Below are 19,072 nucleotides of genomic sequence, written 5' to 3' on the forward strand. Positions count from 1 at the left end.
CTAAGGTTGCAGGTATGGGCTATTACAGCTGGTTCGGGGTTATTCTGAATAGAGATGTGAGGTTATGACCTTGTGTATGATTTCGGAAAGTGAAATGTGGTTCTAAGGCTTATGGGCTAGACTGGATTGTGTAATTGTAGTTAAAATGTGTATCGGATCTATACGAGATAGGGTAATGTGGGATCACCCCGGGTTTACGCTTAGTAAGGTTATTCAGCTATTGTTTGGCTTCTAGGACAACTCTGGGTACGTTCGAGGACGAACGTGAGTTTAAGTGGGGGAGGTGTAACGACCCGACCAGTTGTTTTGAGCTTTTGTACTTTGATCGCCAGTTCTCGGGCATGACTTGCCCCGTGTTATGTATTATGACTGATGTAGACCGTTGGTTTTGGTTTTTCAAGAAAAATCGGAATGAATTTGAAAGAACAGTCTCAGTTGAAAGCTTGGAATTTGAAAGGTTTGACCAAGAGTTGACTTATTTGTATACGAGCTCGGATCGGAGTTTTTATGATTTGGTTAGCTTCACTGGGTGATTTATGACTTAGGAGCGTGATCGGAATTGGTTTTGGAGGTCCGGTGTAGAAATTAGCTTGTTTTGGCGAAGTTAGTATTTTGGCGAATTCCGGTTGATAGGTGAGATTTTGATCCGAGGGTCGGAATGGAATTCCGAGAGCTGCTGTAGCTTCGTTATGTCATTTGTGATGTGTGTGCAAAATTTCAGGTCATTCGGACGCCGATTGGTTGGGTTTTTGATCAAGTGCGTGTTTCGGCAGTTTTTGGAAAAACTTAGGCTTGAATTCGATGTGAATTGATGGTTTTGGTGTTGTTTGAGGTGTTTTGGTGATTGAAACAAGTTTGAATGAGGTTTTAGGATGTGTTGGTGCTTTTGGTTGAGGTCCCGGGGGCCTCAGGTGAGTTTCGGGTGGTCAATCGGACCATTTTTGTATTTGAGAGATTGCAGATTTTCAGTTCTGGTGTTGCAGGTATTTTGGCCTTCGCGTTCGCGAAGGGCTGAGTTCTGTGAGCTACGTGTTCGCGAGGTTCCATGCCGCGTTCGCGAAGGGTTGTGAGAGGCAGCATCGTGTTCGCGATAGAAGTGGCGCGTTCGCGAAGGTCAAGGCGATGGAAGCATCGCGTTCGCGACGGGCGTGTCGCGTTCGCGTAAGGTAAAAGTTGGTCAATGTAATTTTGTGCTACGCGTTCACGGGAGTTGGACCGCGTTCGCGAAGAAGAAAATCCTGTAGCTGGGCAGAATGTTTTAAAGTCATCCTGTTCACGATTTTGGGTCTATTTTCACCCATGGCTGCCCGTTTTTGGAGATTTTTAGAGGAAATGAAAGAGGGATTCAAGAGGCATCGACTTGAGGTAAGAATCTTGGTCTTAAAACTTGATTATATTGTGAAATCCACCTAGAAATTCATGGAAATTAAGCCTAAAATTGAAGAACTAGGGCTTAGGATTTTGAAATTTGATTTGGGGATTTGAAGGACCAATTGGGGTCGGATTTGAGAACTTTTGGTATGTATGAACTCGTGAGGAGATGAGGAACCTATTGCTGTGAAAATTTCCAAGTTTCGAGAAGTGGGCCCGGGGCTCGGGTTTTGGTAATTTCATGATTTGTGCCCGTAATTGATTGTTTTCGCTTGGGCTTTGTTCCCTTAGCATATTGTGATGTATTCGCTCTGATTTTGGATAGATTCGACGCGCGTGGAGGCCGATCTGAGGGGCAAAGGCGTCGCGAGCTAGAGATTTCGCCGGTTCGAGGTGAATAATAATTGTAAATGATATCCTGAGGGTTTGAAACCCCGGATTGCACACCTAGTGCTATATTGAGGTGACTTGCATGCCGGATAGCGAGCGTGGGGTAGAGCACCGTTGAGGGATTGTGACTTGGTCCGTCCTGATTGATGATTTTACCGCGTATTTGACTGAAACTTATTTGTTATTATCATGATTTGGGCTGATTGCCATATTTGGGCTTCGTGCCAATTATCTGAACCCTTCGGGGATTTTTATCACTATTTTCTCACTGTTTTGACGCATCATTTGAACTCAGTCCTGTTGATATCCACTGTTTTACAATTCAGCCAATTTTACTCAGATTTGAAACTTAAATGATATTTCTAAATGATATTTTGGGCTGAGAACTACTGTTTTACAAATGCTCGAGGGGCTTGTGATGATTTTTGGACTGAGTGAGGCCGAGGGCCATATGTGAGGATATGCTGAGTGATATGAGGCCAAGGGCCTGAGATACATTTATATGCCACGAGGTGGCTTGAGTGACGTGAGGAGGCTTTCAGTCCTTGTGAGTGATGTGAGGAGGCTTTCAGGCCTTGTGAGTAATGTGAGGAGGCTTCCAGGCCTTGTGAGTGATGTGAGGAGGCTTTCAGGCCTTATGAGTGATGTGAGAAGGCTTTCAGGCCTTATGTTGATATAGCGCTTGGGCCGTAAGGGGCCCCTCCGGAGTCTGCACACCCATAGTGAGCGCGGGTACCCATTATGCTGAGTGATTGATACTGAGCCCGAGGGGCTGATATGGGTGTTTCTGAGAGTGAGCCCGAGGGGCTGATATGAGTGACCGTGAGGTAGCCCGGGGTCTAGTACTGCTTTGAGATATTTCCCGAGAGGCGAGCTTTTATGTGCTCATCTTGCATACTTACTTATTTTTACTTGTTATACTATGGTATTTGTGCCCGAGGGGCGGATTTCTGTGCATATCGGCACTAACTGTTTTGAAATTATTTCGCAACTGTTGAAAAGACTATTTTCAAAGGAGGTTTAAACCGAGCCAAGATATTTCTAATGATTTCACAGCTTCACTGTTTTCTCAAAGGATTGTACCCTGCTTCTATATAGCATGTTGGTTGCTTTACGTGATTTCTTACTAATCAGTTGTTATTTACCTTTATTACTCACTGAGTTGGAGTACTTACTTTACTCCCTGCACCTCGCGTGCAGATGCAGGTATTTGTTCACCCGGTAGCGAGTTTTGAGCTGATTAGAGACTATGCCATCGAAGTGAGCGAGGTGACCGCCAGCGTTCGCGACACTGCATTTCTTCCTTTTATTTATAAATCCTATTTTGTATATTTCCGGCTTTGTAGTTGTAATTTCACTCTAATAGATGCTCATGACTTGTGACACCCCGGTTTGGGCTGTGTCGGGATGGTTTTACTATTATTATCTATGTTTTCGCAAATTATTGTTATTAAATCATGCTTCATAATTGCTTAATGATGATTAACTGCTTAAAAGAGGTGTTCAGTATTGGTCTGGCTGACCTTGTCTTCACGAGAGGCGCCATCACGATCGGGTTCGGGAATTGGGTCGTGACACAATTGCAACTTGCTGGGAACATAGGACAATGAGATTAGCCCATCATGAAGTTTTTCACGGACGAAATGACAATCTAGCTCGATATGTTTGGTATGCTCGTGAAAGACAGGATTCCGAGCAATGTAAATGGCAGACTGACTGTCGCAATGAACAGGAACTGGAACAATAGAAGTGACAAAAAGTTCATGAAGTAGCCTGGTAAGCCAGGCAAGCTCAGCTACCACTCTTCTCATGGAACGGTATTCAGTCTCAGCCGAAGATAAAGCAACAGTATGTTGTTTTTTCGACTTCCACGTAAGAAGAGAGCCACCAAGTAATACCAAATAACCACTCACAGACTTTCTAGAACTCGGACAAGCCGCCCAATCCGAGTCACATAGGCTTGGAGAGAAAGATCAGAATCAGCATTCATGAAAAGTCCTTGACCCAATGTGCCTCTAACATACTTAAGAACATGATAAGCAGCAGATAGATGAGCAGAGGTGGGAGCATGCATGAATTGACTAAGATGTTGAACAGAAAAAGCCAAATCAGGTCTAGTATTAGTGAGAAAATTTAATTTTCCAACCAATTTCCGATAAAGAACAGGATCTGATAGGGGCTCCCCAGCCTCGACTAAAGATGTCAAATTAGTGACCAAAGGGCCGGCGACGAACTTGCAGTCCAGGTGATCATATTCAAACAAAAGATCCAGTGCAAACTTCCTTTGGCAAACTATTCACCAGATTCAGCCAGAATTTCCAGACCCAAAAAATAATGCAAGTGGTCTTTAATTTTAAACTGTTCATCTAGAAACAGTTTAAGGGCAGCCATTTCCTTATCATCATTTCCAGTTAAAAGAATATCGTCAACATAAACAGCAACAATCGTAAGATGACCAACATCAGATTTAATGAACAATGAGTAGTCATTTTTAGAGACTGTGTAGCCCAAAGAAATAAGAGAATCACTTAACTTGGAGTACCACTGTCTGGAGGCCTGTTTGAGGCCATATAAGGACTTCCTTAACTTGCAAACCATGTTATTCCCAGCCACCATCATACCTTGAGGTATTTTCATGTACACCTCCTCATCTAAATCCCCATGCAAAAAAGCATTATTGACATCTAATTGAAATATGTCCCAACCTTTTTTGACTGCCACAGCTATAATAGATCTAATAGTCGTCATCTTAACAACCGGGGAGAAAGTTTCATTATAGTCTATACCTTCTTGTTGTGTATCACCTCTTACAACTAACCGAGCTTTAAATCTGTCAATGATACCATCGGCCTTATGTTTTATTTTATACACCCATTTACAACCGATTGGTTTCTTCCCAGGGGGTAAAGGAACCACATCCCAAGTCCCATTAGCCTCAAGAGCCTCAAATTCTTTCAACATTGCCTCCCACCAGGCTGGCTACAAGGCTGCCTGTTGATAAGTTGATGGCTCAAGTACAGTATCTAAGGTGTGAACTAAACTCTGATTACGTGAACTTAAGGTGCTGAAGCATACAGATCGTGGAGAGGCGGGGATAGAAGTTAAAGTGGGAGGAAAAGAAGAGGAAAAACTACAAAGGTAATCATTCAACTATGAAGGAGGATGATGAATTCTGGAGGGATATCGAGCTGCTAGGACAGGAGAAGGGGAAGGGCCAGGTGAAACAGGTGAAAGATGAGATTCAGAAGAAGTAGAGGAAGGAGAAAGAGTAGAAGACTGTATAACAGAATCCTGAGGTGAAGAAGATGAACTGGAGGGAGTAAGAGAAGAATCTGAATCTATGTAACGTGGCGGGGTTGGAAATAAAATTGTGGGAGTAGATGAAGCTAAATAAGGAAAGATGTCCTCATGGAAGACGACATCCCTGGAAATAAGAATCTTCTTATCTGAAAGTTGTAGTAATTTATAAGCTTTCTTTCCAGGGGATAGCCTAAAAATATGCAAGCACTAGATCTTGGGGAAAATTTATTTCTTAGGGATTTGGGAACCACTACATAGCACAAGCAACCGAAACTTCTCATATGATTGTAGGAAGGTTTTTTGACCAAAAAGAAGCTCAAATGGGGTCTTCCCAGATAACACTGAACTGGAAAATCGATTGATCAAATATGCTGCAGTAAAAATACAATCACCCCAGAAATTAATGGGAAGTTTGGACTGATACAATAGGGCTCTTGCTGTTTCCAGCAAATGTTTGTGCTTTCTTTCGACAATGCCATTTTGTTGAGGTGTATAGGGACAAGAAGTTTGGTGCATCACACCTTTGGAGAGGAAATATGTTGTGGCTTCACGACTGGTTCCAAGTTCCAAGGCATTATCTGTTCTTATGGTTTTAATTTTGATGTTAAACTGGGTTTCAATCATGCAAAAGAAAGATTTTAGGACAGACAATGCATTACTTTTGTGACTAAGAAGATGTGTCCATCTATATCTACTATAATCATCCACAATTGTCAGGAAATATTTATATAATTTTTGTGTTGCAGTGTGATATGGTCCCCAAACATCCACATGAATAAGATCAAATAGATGAGAAGAAAAAGATTCATTGTGAGAAAAAGGAAGTCTTTGTTGTCTAGCAAGAGGACAAATTTCACAAAGGAAAGGTTTTCTATTACATGTAGGAACATTCAAATATTCTATTCTCTGCAACTTTGAAAATGGAAGATGTCCCAATCTATGGTGCCACAAAACATAGGACTTATTTACATTTATTATATTTACATGAACAGATATAGGAACAGGAATGAAAGTTGAGGGAGAATATGATTCTGTAGTAGAAGAAGTTGAAGAAATTCTGGGATTGATCAAGTAGAGCCCTTCAGCCATCTTACTAAGTTCCAATGGCTTCTTCGGAGAAGGGCCCTGTAAGTAACATGAAAATTGCGTAAAAAATACTAGAGAAGAAGTATCAATTAAAAGTTTGTGAACTGAAATCAGATTATACTTGAAAGTAGGCACATATAGAACTTTGGACAAAGTAACATGGGAATTGACTTGGACAGTGCCAATAGATGTGACTTTCACTTTATAGCCATTAGGTAAAGTGACAAGATATGGGATAGATAGGTTAGTTAAATTGGTGAGTAATGATTTGTTGGAGGTCATGTGATCTGATGCTCCAGAATCTAAAATCCAAGTATCAGAATTTAGCACACTACTTAGACAAGCACAACTCCTGTAGATTGAGAGAGAATAATAGGCAGTATACCTGTAAAATTAGTTGCACTAGAGACGGACTGATTCTGATTCTGTGGATCATCAACCTGAACATTTTGAAGAATATTCATGATCTGCTCGTATTGTTCTGGAGTAATTGTATTTGGGGAAAGAGCAGTGTCAGGACCACCATAAGATTTTGGATCCGCAGAAGAAAGCACATTAGCAGCAATCCGCACATTCTTATTTCCAAACTTGAAATTTTGAGGAAAACCATGAAGTTTGTAGCATTTTTCTATCACATGCCCGTTTTTCTTGCAATACTTGCAAAACAACTTCTTAGGGTCAACATAACCCTTCTGATTATTGAAATTCTGAGTAGTAGGATTGTTGAAATTCTGAGTTGTGCGGTTGTTGAAATTGTATCTCTGATTAGGATTGACAGATTGTGGTGCTTTTTGATTGTAGCTTGTCCTGACAGATAATGAGACAGAGTCAGATTGGAAAATAGGCACATTATGTATACCCCTTTGCTTCTCATCCTGAATAATCAGTGAGTAAGCTTTACTGATGTCTGGAAGAGACTCCATCATAAGAATGTTTCCCCGAGCATTACTATATGCTTCATTTAAACCCATCAAAAACTACATTAGTTTTTTATTCTGTTCTCTTTTGATCATCTTGTGTTTACCCCCACAGGTACACTCACACATACAATAAGAGTCAGCATCTAGAGATTCCATCTCATCCCACAACCTTTTTATCCTAGTAGAATAACCACTGACATCAGAGGAACCTTGAGAGATAGAGTTCAAGTCCTTCTGTACCTCATACATCCTAGCATCATTGGATTGACCATATCTCTTATTCAATTCATCCCAAAGACTTTTAGCAGATTTGGAATATATCACACTTTGTGCTATGCTCGGATCTAGAGAATTCAAAATCCAGCTAATCACCATATTATTAAACTGTTCCCATGGTTCGTATAGTGAAGAAGTAAGAGATGGTTTAACATATGCACCACTGATGAAACCTATCTTTTTTTTTTTTGCAGACAAAGCTATAATGATCCCTCTCCTCCAAGCCCCAAAGCATGAACCATTAAATTGTTTAGCTACTAACATAATACCAGGATTATCAGACGGATGTAGAAAAAAAAGGATGAGATGAAGGTAAGGCAGGTTCAAGTTCAAGTTCGGAATCACTGTCGTCATGTATGTCACTCATGATTCCACAGAAACAATCAATACTAGCAAAGAGAAATTGTCAAGAATAGCAATCGAGGAGGAGATGCAACCCGAGCTTACCAAAAATTCGCAGAGATAAGGACGAAGATACTATAAATCAAAGATGAACCTCCAGGAAACCACCAGACCGGAAAATGCCATCGTAACTGATTCACACATGTGCGAAGACAAAAAAAACCCAAATCTGGAAATCTCTCCGGTGAAACTGAAGATAATAGCTCCAAAACGTCAAATCCAGCATAATCGATCAACAAACAGCCGCCAAATTTGGAAAATTGAACAAAAAAAATAAAGTTATAGCCTAGTTTTTTTTTTTGTGATTCCTCTGAAACTTAGAAAATCAGAGAAATGAAGCTATGAAAACACAAAATCTACGTTGGATCTTTGATAGAAAGCTCTGATAACATGTTGTATTTGATGAGATAATAGGAAATCATACATGAACAAGAGAGAACAGAAGGTTCGATAGAATGGGAGCTGCCAGATATTTTGATGAAAACTGGGTATCTTAGTTCCAAAGTGGAACTACATGTCATTTATATACAATCCATGTACAACCGGGTCAACTGAAATACAAAATACTAAACTGAAACTAAACATACATCATAACACTACAAATAATTTAAATACATGGCTCAATATTAGTCCAACATGTATATACTAAATAGACTGTCAGTATACAAAAAAATATATTAAAATAGACTATCACTATACAATTTATATACAATAGACTGTCACTACACAAAATAGACTGTCACTATACAGAATATATACAAAATAGACTGTCAATGTACAAAAATATACTAAATAGGCTGTCACTATATAATTTATATACACTAGACTGTCATTATACAAAATATATACAAAATAGACTGTCATTATACGAAATATATACTACTAAATAGATTGTCATTATACAAAATAGACTGTCACTATACAAAATAGACTGTCATTTTAAAAAAGTAATACAAAATAGATATTTCGGGATATTAGATGTAATATGTTTGGGCCGAAGGGCCATTTCGTGTAAGTGAAAAAAACATCGGGCTATTAAAATTTTGAGGGGCTATAGAGGGTAGTTTTCTCAAATATAAATAGGGACAATATTAAACTCGTGGATTTTAAATTTTGGGTTCGTCTTTGCCACTACGTCGTAGTAATTTCCAAAGTAAATCCATATTGAAGTTGATTTGTAACTATGAAGCTATAAGGTATCCGCGGATTACAGGTGACAGTTACAAGAATGACGGGGAAGTTAACAGTACCCGACGACATTCAGGGATTGAGTAGACCACTCTTGCATTTTAGAAAAGGGAAGGGAACTTCTCACCTTGAGGGAGGCGGGAAGCGTAGCTTCTAGAATGGAAGCTTCTCCTTTACTTTATTTAGAGTGTATCGCTATTTTGAAATAAAAAAAAGGGAACCGATACAACAAGGGCGTAACCAACTGAAGGTTCTCACTCTGTCCCGACATTGTTCTCCGACAATGTCCCCTGCGCGAAAGGAGCCACCATCGCAAATTGATTCATTCAATACACAGAAAACCTTTTCAATTAAGAGATTTCTTCTTCAAATTCGTACAAAAACAAACTTAGTATATCTTAATCTGAAACTAATGGGTTTCTTAATTGATAACTAAACTCTGTGTTTCCGTTGAATACAAATAATAGTAGTAATTTTTCCTGAAGAAGGTTACCTAAGCATTGAGAGGTAAAAATTGCACGGGGCGCCCTATTTGGTCGCCCCCATTTAACTATACCCATTTCTTTTAAAAAGTTTTAACTTGTACCCACTTTTTAACAACTTCAGCCCCTTTCTCCTCCTTCATTTTCTTCTTCTTCTTCTTCTTCTTCTTCTTCTTCTTCTTCTTCTTCTTCTTCTTTATTCTGGTGTTGCTATAAAACTTCAGTTCATGGGATGATTGCCATAAGTATTTTTATCAGATTATTTAAAAACAAATTATAAATAATTACGTAAGTTAGTAGACAATAATTTGTGAATATTTCCACGTACAGGAAGTTTAAGGTCACACTTAGTGATTCTTTTCATGATAATTCTATTCTTTTCACGTTTATTGTTTCCAAAATTTATGATTTAGATACTGTTGGCAATCTGATTAATTTATAGTAGTAATACACTATGAAAGAATAAGATGATTATTTATCTAGTATGTTAGAAAGATTTTTCAAAAACTTCAGTTTATATAGTGCTAAAGTTTTTACAAATGAACTAAATAACTTCAGCATCTTCTGCTGAAGTTTTTGAAAAAGCTTTATGACAAAACTAATCAATCCAGGACAAAAAACTTCAGCTTATTTAGTGCTGAAGTTTTTACAAATGAACTAAATAACTTCAGCATCACAAAACTTCAGCTACTAGAATGCTTAATTTCAGCAATTACAAATAAAAATTTCAGCAAATAGAGAACAAAACTTCAGCACTAAAATGCTTAAGTTCAGCAATTACAAACAAAAACTTCACCACACTTGGTTCAGCAATTTTTGCTACTTCAAGCCCATCTACTAAAATGCTGAAGTTTACGTGATTGCATTTGCTACTTCAGGCCCGTATGCTGAAGTTACGTGAAAAAGTACGCTTGCAATTTTTTTTGCAAAGCGAGTACAAGTTAAAACGTGACCCAAAAAGCGGGTATAGATGCAAATCCCCCCATTGAGAGCTTAGGCCTTAACAAACAAAGGTCAGGCCTCGCGAATCGCTAATTTTAGGGCCTAGACCCAGTATTGAGTTTCATATCCAATCAGATTTACATTCTTTGGGTTAATTCTTCATTCTTTGGGCTCTATCTTATAAACCCGTTCATCGGTTTTGGGCCCTCAATACCAGTATATTAGGATGCAATTTTTACACCCTATAGAAAAGCTTAATACCCTATTTATTTTAAATAAATACCTTTTAAAAAAAATTATATTATATAGCTACCTTTCACCCTTTATAGAAAACTATTTAATTATGGTTACATCTTATACTTAAGGCACCATATACGCTAATTAATATTTTTCTCTCTCCTTTTAAGATTTTCTCTCACATAATCACGGTAAATTTCACAAACCACGTTCTCTCTCTCTTTTTTCATACACTTTACTCTCTTCTCCCACAAAACCACATTTCAGACTTCTTCTCCCACCCAAATTCGCTAGGTCTCCCCCATTATCACTCCCAGTTAGTTTCTCTCTAAAATCGTGGTTTTATTTCTTGCTACAAGTTCTTGCGGTAAGTATTTAGCTTCTTAGATTTTGATAAAAGTATTTAGCTTCTTCGATTTTGATACAGATTTTTGTTTGCTTCTTAAACAATAACCATTGTTATTGTTTACTCAACAGATAACTATCGTTTTTCTCTCCAATGTCGGATTCCTCGTCACACAAGATGGTAACCAAAGGTATACCCACCAAAATTCTCAATTTTGATGGGCCCTCTTTCTCGTTGCAAATAACTCAAGCGGAGTCGGAATTTCTAGGTGTATCAGCAACTACAGCTTCAGAGAGAAGAACTAAATTACACAATGACAAATCGAAAGAAGTCCAAGTTGAGAAATCCTTAAAAGAAACAAAAATTCCAGTTGCGAAAAAGAGTAAAAAACCTATGAATGATTCTTCATGTGTCAAGTTTAAGGAAATTGATGCAAAAAAAAGCTCGGATACACGGCACGAAAAGGTAATTGTTATTGTATCAATATGCTTTCAAAGTTGTTCAACTGATTTAGGGGTACATTGATGTAGTCATAATTATTCATGTGATTTATATGTATGTTGATGTATTCATATGTATTTAGTTGTATTCATAAGTATTTAAACAATCCAGAACTCATTTGCACATTTACAATGTCATTCACTGAGTTGTACTTACTTAGTTATTATATGTTGTATTTAAATGTATTTAGATGTATTCAAATTTACATTCACTGTGTTTCCGTACTTATTACAGATTTCTTTGCATATTGTATGCAGATCTTTACTGTGTTGTACTCAATGGTATGAATATGTATTTGAATATTTAACTGTATCTAGTTGTATTTATATGTATTCATAACACTTAATGACTTTATGTATTGATGATGAATATGAAACCTTTTCTAAATTCTTGTTTGTAACTGTTTTAATGTATTCTTTCAGGGATTGTGGGGTGCATGTCGTGGCATACGCAGAGTTTTTGAGAACCGTTGGTTTGGTTTCACAAACAAAATTTGATCCCAATTTACTCCGTCAAAGATATAGTGCCCTCCTTTGGGACTATGCTATGCGGAAGATAGACGCTGATGCCATAAGCGAGAGCGAAGCACCTTCAAATATTCTTAGGCATATCACTGATTCTAATACGTCGGTTAAGATAATGTTAAAGTAGTCTTAGGTGAATGTAGTTTTCGATGGGAGTTTTTTGTGAATACTGTTTTTTTGGACAGTGTGTTGGTAAAGATGGTGTTAGTTTAGCACATTTTTTTATATTTATTGACCATATCAACAGTGTTTATATACTATTATTTCAAGCATCCAATCGATGTATTGACTGTTTTTGTACTTCAACCTGTTGCTTTTTAAGTATGTTTGCAACAGTTTGTATTGATATGTATGCAACATGTTGTATTGATATGTATTCAACTTATTGTATCAGTCAGTATTCAACTTACTGTATTACTCTCTATCAAACTTATTGCATTCATAACAAGTCGACAGGTTGCATTTATATTATAATTTACCATATTGTATTGATCTGTATTTCAACATGATATATTTATCTATATTCATTAAGTTGTATTTATATGTATTCAGCAGAGTATGTTCACATATTTTTAGCAGGTGTATTTAGACCTTCATATTTATATAATATATTGCATTAATATGTATTCAGTTGTATGTTGAATACTTCTTATGTATATAACTGATTTTATTCATCTGTATTCATTTATATGCATATGTATTCAAGTCTATTTAGACCTTTGTACAATACATATTTAGACATCTATACGTGTATAGCAGATTGTATGAATATGTATTCATGTGTATTTGAATACATGTATTTAATATTTAGAAATCATATTCAATCTCTGATTTCCTATGATACAATCATATCTTATGTATATAACCGAGTGTAATCATATGTATTCAATGATTGTATTCATCTATATTCAGATGTAATGAAGATATGATAGTCGTATTTTAATTACGAATTCAGATCTAATACACCAACTAAGTATATCCAAAATATATTTGAAATGAAACTGGTTCCAATAATAAATCGTTTTGCATTAATACAAGTCAGAATGTGAACTAATTTCTACATGGAGCATTTCTACAAGTACGCTTATTATGTCCTTCCTGCCCACATATGCTACACGAATGTTGATTTTTCTTCTGCAGCAATTCAATGAACGGCTTATCACGCTTCTTCTTTGGTCTTCACGGAGGTCTTTTCCATTTGGGTGGTAATAAAACTTCATCTGCTATATGTGCTGGTATATTCCATTCTTTCCGGTCCGGCAAAGGATACACGGGTACCTCATATGTCATTACAACAGACTTTGGTTTGTAATAATCAGAGCAATAATCTTCTGGCATTAGAAACTTGCTCTTCAGGACAGCCCAAGCGTGTGGGCACGGTAATTCGTCGACTTGGAACCGCCCACAACTGCATTTTCTCTCTAAGAGGCATACGGTGTAATGCCTTCCTTCATCGTTCACCGTATGCAAATATTCAGTCGATGGCACCACCTACATTTGAATATACAACACAAATATATACACTGTTATACATTTAAACATGTCTGAATACACCTATACTTATAAGCATACATTTTAATACAACGTATATATTTAATAAAAAACAGTTAGAGACACTGTATTCACAAGAATACATGTATTATTAATACATAAAAAATAAAAAAAGAACAACAGTGAAGGTCAAGTAACTTTTCACAAATACAACTAAATACATATACATACAATTTGATTTTACATTCAATTCTTCTGTACTAGCATAATGCTCCACAACAATACATGTATTATTAATACATAATCAATAAAAAATGCACAATGGAGAGACTGAGAGGTAGGGGAAAAAACCATTTGTTTGGAGAGCTTTCCCATAGAAAATGGCATGTTTTAGCTAGATAATACAGATTGAATTAACAACCGATATAGCCTAACAGTTATATACTACTTCAGAAGCAAAAGGTATGTTAAAATTGTCTCCTATGTTATTCAAGTGAATACACGAGCAAATATTTTCCTTGAATATATCTAATACCAAAAGGATGACCATACCGGAAGAATGAAGAGCCTTGGTGGCTCGAGCCTCTGAAAATCCCATTGCTTCAAGTTCACTTACCAAGCTTCTGTTAATGTCAGAAGCAGCCATTTCTGATCGTTGATATAAATTCTCTCGAAATCAGAAATATTGAAGCGCTTCTACGAAGTAACAAATGTTTCTGCACAGACATAAGTAAATTTGCACAGAAGTCATTATTCCCTTTGGTTTTCACAACCAAAAAATTATTCTGAAGGTTTACAAGAAGATCAAAAAATAAGAGATTGTATCAAGAATTATGTACAAAAGAATATGAGAACGTCCTCTGGCGTCGAGGGAATTGCACGTATAGAGATTCAAAAAAGAATCGATCTGATCCAGGTCATAATCTTTATGGAATTCCCAAAATTATTAATAGAAAGTCGACCGCGCGGAATCGAAGAATTACAAACGACCTGCCTTGCTTGAGGAATAGTTTCACAAAAATGGAGACAAACCGGGATAACTACTTCATTAGGAATCTGCACAGACACAAGTAAATTTAAATCCATAACTAAATTTAACGGAAAAAATAACTCCATGGAATAATTTTCATGTGATTTAGAGGTACATTGATGTAGTCATATGCAAAATCGAATTTCAACGTATTTCTGTATATAATTGTATCAATCTCGAGTTTTCTTGGTTGAAATTTGTTTTGTACGAACTGTAACAAAGGAACGGAAAAGAAAGAAGGGAGAATTGAGAATCCACAATTTGCTCTGTTTTTTGATACTTTCGGATCTTTAATGAAGGGAGAATTACAGATTATGGGTGATATAATTGTGTTAGTTGAGTTATATTAGGAGACTATTTTCTAGATTGATTTCCTTTCCGTTTTAAATCAGTTGAAAGGTCCCTTTTTTTAAGGAATATACGTTACTGTATTCAATGATACAACTCTTGAATACAGTTGAATACAACAACTGATTAGCTGGACTTCCATGATTCACGCCTATTTTTCCTATTGTATTCATGAATACAGTAGTCTAAATACATCAAATACATCTTATAAAAACGTAAAACGTATCTACAGGGCGTAATATAGCAACTGGTATCTATAGATAGCTAATTACCACTAAAAGATAGTGCTTTATAAAAATTTCTCTATTAGGATTCTAACACGTTTGGTCGGTCATCAAAAATATATATATATATATATATATATATATACTGACTATTATTTCGGAGAGCAGCTATATTGCGTAAAAAAATCCCTATATTATAGCACATTGGCACTTAACCTATCCAATCCTCCTATTTGGTTTTCTTTTTAATATCATATAAAAAAATTTAGAAGAAAAAAATTTATCTGGAGGAAGTTATTTTCATAGTTTAGTGTGAGTAATGGATTATTTTCAAATAAAAATATTTTCCACTAAAATGAGAAATTTACTCTCTTTGCTTTAGAGCTGAAGTCATTTTTCGTTACAAAATATCTCAATGTTATTCCTTATCACTTGCTTCACATCTCAATTTTATGCTTTGAAAATGATCTAGAGAATATTTTGCCAAGATAAAATATCTTCCGCAATATCAAAGTATGTTATTTATGACTTTTACGAGACAAAAAACCATCTATATATATATATATATATATATATATATATATATATATATATATATATATATATATATATATATATATATTAAAGAGGGGAATTGAAAAGTGAGGTGGCATGTCTCTTTGGCCAAGAATCATATTTATCTTTTTCCTCAAATCTTTGGGTCTTTTCCTATTTTTCTCTATTTTCTGCTACACTAAAATATTCAAAAATCACTTCTTAATTGTATTCTGTTAATTACACCTCCGTTAGACCGTTACTCATCTTCTAGCCAATTTTTGTTCAGTTTAGAAAGTCGAAAAGTCTCTATTACTAATTATCTAAATAACTTCACCTTCAATGACGACTACTATTAATAACATGCCATCAACTCATGGGAGGAATATACAGATAGATCATGATCTTTTATCCCCAATCTTCATTCGTGCGTGGTGAGAATATTCTTTATCATTCTCTACCAAATCTTTTTGTCAGTTTGTCCCTTTAGAATTGAGTTGATTTTTCTTATTTCAATTTACATAACTCGATTACGATTTCCAGAAATGCTAATCCATTTGCATACTGAATTGCTGAAGCTTTTGCCCTTTTTGTGCCCCTACGGTAATGGAACGTGTTTTGTTATACAAACTTTTAATTTAGTTAGGATCATTATTTTTGTCTTTCCTTTTTTTTTTTTTTTGAATATTCCCTGAAGGAAATATAATAAATTGGAGCTTTTTGCTCAAAGCATGCACTTTTTTACCTTTTAGTGGCGTTACAAATTAGAGAACAAATTTGTAATTATTCATGCCATATTATTACCTAAAGAAGAATGACATAAAGATCATGCAGTCTTCCTTTACTAAGGTTTGGGACATTACCTTACAAACTGAAGGATCGCATTGCAAGTAAATTTGGCGGTGTATGTTTCTAATATAAGTGATGTTTGAATATGTGATTATTATTATTTATTTTTTTGTGATATTCTTTAAGCAAGTTGTTGATGGTAATGTTAATGTGTCTTTTGTATAATATATTTGAATGTTAAATTTAAATTTAGTATGTCTCTTCTGGAAATTGAAAGAAGAATACCATCAAATTTAACCCTTTGTGACCTGTTTTTGTATCAATGTTTGTACGTACAAGCTCACCATACTTTACTTAAAGAATTGCAGGTCCCTTTTAATTTCTCCCTCTTTTATTTTTTTTTTTTTACTTTACTTGGAAAGCAATTATTGAGATTATTGGTTAATTATGTAAAGTGGTTAGTATATTGTAAAGTGGCTAGTTAAATGTAAAGTGGCTAGATTAGATATTCATTTTCAGTTGTTTAGTTAGGACATGTATATATGTTACATTTCCGGTTGTTAATATAGTTTTGAGGGTTATTTTCTAATTTCTGTTTCTTCTCCCTCTTCTAGAATCTTCTCTCTCTCTCTCCCCTCTCACAGTGACCTCCATAGCTGTAAAAGCTCGAGCTAGTTTCTAATTCAGATAATTAACATAGTATCAGAGCTTGCCGTTCCGATCTGTTATATCTCTGTCACTTTCTCTCTCCTTTGTGTCCGTCATTTTTGAGTTTTCTTTCAACTCGATTGTTCGTCAGAAGAAGTTTCATTTTTGCCCTAATTTCACGTCGGAGAAGGGGATTTCACTTCTAAGGTACAATAATCACACATCTCATCNTCCAGGAAATTCCGGAATTGATCCTGGTGATCTTTTGTATTTGCACCCATCGGACAATCCCGGAGCTATGCTTGTCTCCGTCGCCTTCAGTGGCGTTGGCTACCGTTCATGGAGGCGCAGTGTACTGCGAGGTCTATCAGTGAAGAACAAGCTAGGGTTCATAAATGGCGAATGTAAGCGCCCAGATCCCCAGTCACCCACATTTCGCTAGTAGGAACGTTGTGATGACATGGTGACTTCGTGGATCCTTAATTCCCTGTCAAAAAAGATAGCAGATAGCATTGAATATGTAAATGATGCCATGGAGTTATGGATCGAGCTGGAAGACAGGTATGAACAGACGAATGGAGCCAGATTATACCAAATACAAAAGGAAATAAATGATACATCTCAGGGAACTCTTGACATTACCAGCTACTATACCAAATTGAAGAAGCTCTGGGAAGAGTTGAGCACCTTAAGCAAGAAATCCCAATGCACATGTAACTGCACCTGTGGAGCAAAGGAAAATATTTACAAAGCTGAACAGGATAGGCGATTAATACAATTTCTCATGGGGCTAAATGAAACCTACACTGTGATCCGAGGTAGCATCCTCATGATAAACCCACTCCCTAATCTTGCTCAAGCCTTTTCTCTCCTAATACAAGATGAGAAGCAAAGAGAAATCAAACCACATACTCAGTTGTTCGTTGAATCAACCTCCATGAATGTTACCAATTCCAGATCTAGTGGCTATAGAACCAACTATTCACCTAATAACAACAATCATGCTGGACAAGGAAGGGGGAGACCTATGTGTGATTACTGTAAGAAGCCAGGGCACACCAAGGACAAATGTTTCAAACCACATGGCTACCCTGAGAATTTTGGATACCTTCGCAATCAAAATTACAATCCAAATCAACAATTCAACCAGAACCAGGGTTTTAATCGCAACCAGAACTTTAATAAAGGAAAGAGAATAGTAGCCAATGTGCATGGAGATCATTCTTCCGAAATGTTATCCACCAAAGGAGAAGAACAAAGTGACTTGAACACAGACCAAAACATCAGCCTGTCGAAGGAGCATTACGGACAAATTCTGAATTTGCTTCAACACTTTCAATCTGGTAATGGAGGAGACAATGCAACTGTCAACAATTCTATCAATGGAGCTGTGAACTTTGCAGGTATAATAGTCTGCACTTCCTCTATAGATTTTGGTAAATTGTCATGTCAGTGTCTCAAAAACAAGGCTGAGTCTTGGATTCTGGACTCAGGGGGACTTTCAATAAAACCTTACTGACCAACATTATAACATTACCTTATCCTCTCCTAGTTGTTTTACCAAATAGATACAAAGTGAAAGTAACTGAAATTGGTAGTGTAACTCTTGTGCCTGATATCACTTTGCATAAAGTAATGTTTGTACCCTCATTTAGATACAATCTCATTTCCATTCATGGTCTGACTAGTGTGAATCCTAGGAGCCTAGTGGCTTTCACTAACAACCTTTGTGTTCTGCAGGCCCCTTCAATGAAGAGGCCTCTGGAGATTGGTAAAGCTTGTGATGGGCTATATCTTCTTTGCCCAAAATGTCTGAGAAACAATTATTCAGGTTCCTCTGTCAGTAATTCTCTTTGCACACACAACTCACATTGTCACACTGATTCACATGTATATAGTTCATTGTCCACAAAAAAGTGTGTATCTTCCCTCCACATGTAAATGTCCCATGTTTGAATAATACAAATGTTAGTCTGAATTCTTCTGTATCATCTTCTGTATCCCATGATCTCAATGTTTTGTGGCACAATAGACTTAGGCATG

The 19,072-nt window shown here is 36.5% G+C and overlaps 3 protein-coding genes across 3 annotated transcripts; 1 reads left to right on the plus strand and 2 right to left on the minus strand.

The window, feature by feature from the left end:
* Window positions 1-6,433: 6,433 nt before the first annotated feature.
* On the minus strand, window positions 6,434-7,697 carry LOC109218914. The gene is made up of 3 exons (XM_019383309.1): window positions 7,196-7,697; window positions 6,994-7,102; window positions 6,434-6,954 (listed from the first exon to the last, which is right to left on the minus strand). Exons 1-3 carry the CDS (start codon window positions 7,695-7,697, stop codon window positions 6,483-6,485), a joined length of 1,083 nt encoding a protein of 360 aa, XP_019238854.1. The 3' UTR covers window positions 6,434-6,482.
* A 5,447-nt stretch (window positions 7,698-13,144) lies between these two features.
* On the minus strand, window positions 13,145-14,102 carry LOC109218915. The gene is made up of 2 exons (XM_019383310.1): window positions 13,992-14,102; window positions 13,145-13,456 (listed from the first exon to the last, which is right to left on the minus strand). Exons 1-2 carry the CDS (start codon window positions 14,100-14,102, stop codon window positions 13,145-13,147), a joined length of 423 nt encoding a protein of 140 aa, XP_019238855.1.
* A 3,387-nt stretch (window positions 14,103-17,489) lies between these two features.
* On the plus strand, window positions 17,490-18,804 carry LOC109218916. The gene is made up of 2 exons (XM_019383311.1): window positions 17,490-18,432; window positions 18,770-18,804. Exons 1-2 carry the CDS (start codon window positions 17,490-17,492, stop codon window positions 18,802-18,804), a joined length of 978 nt encoding a protein of 325 aa, XP_019238856.1.
* The last annotated feature ends 268 nt before the right edge of the window (window positions 18,805-19,072 follow it).

The sequence above is a fragment of the Nicotiana attenuata genome, unplaced genomic scaffold (genome assembly GCF_001879085.1).
Source record: "Nicotiana attenuata strain UT unplaced genomic scaffold, NIATTr2, whole genome shotgun sequence".
Classification (NCBI taxonomy): domain Eukaryota; kingdom Viridiplantae; phylum Streptophyta; class Magnoliopsida; order Solanales; family Solanaceae; genus Nicotiana; species Nicotiana attenuata.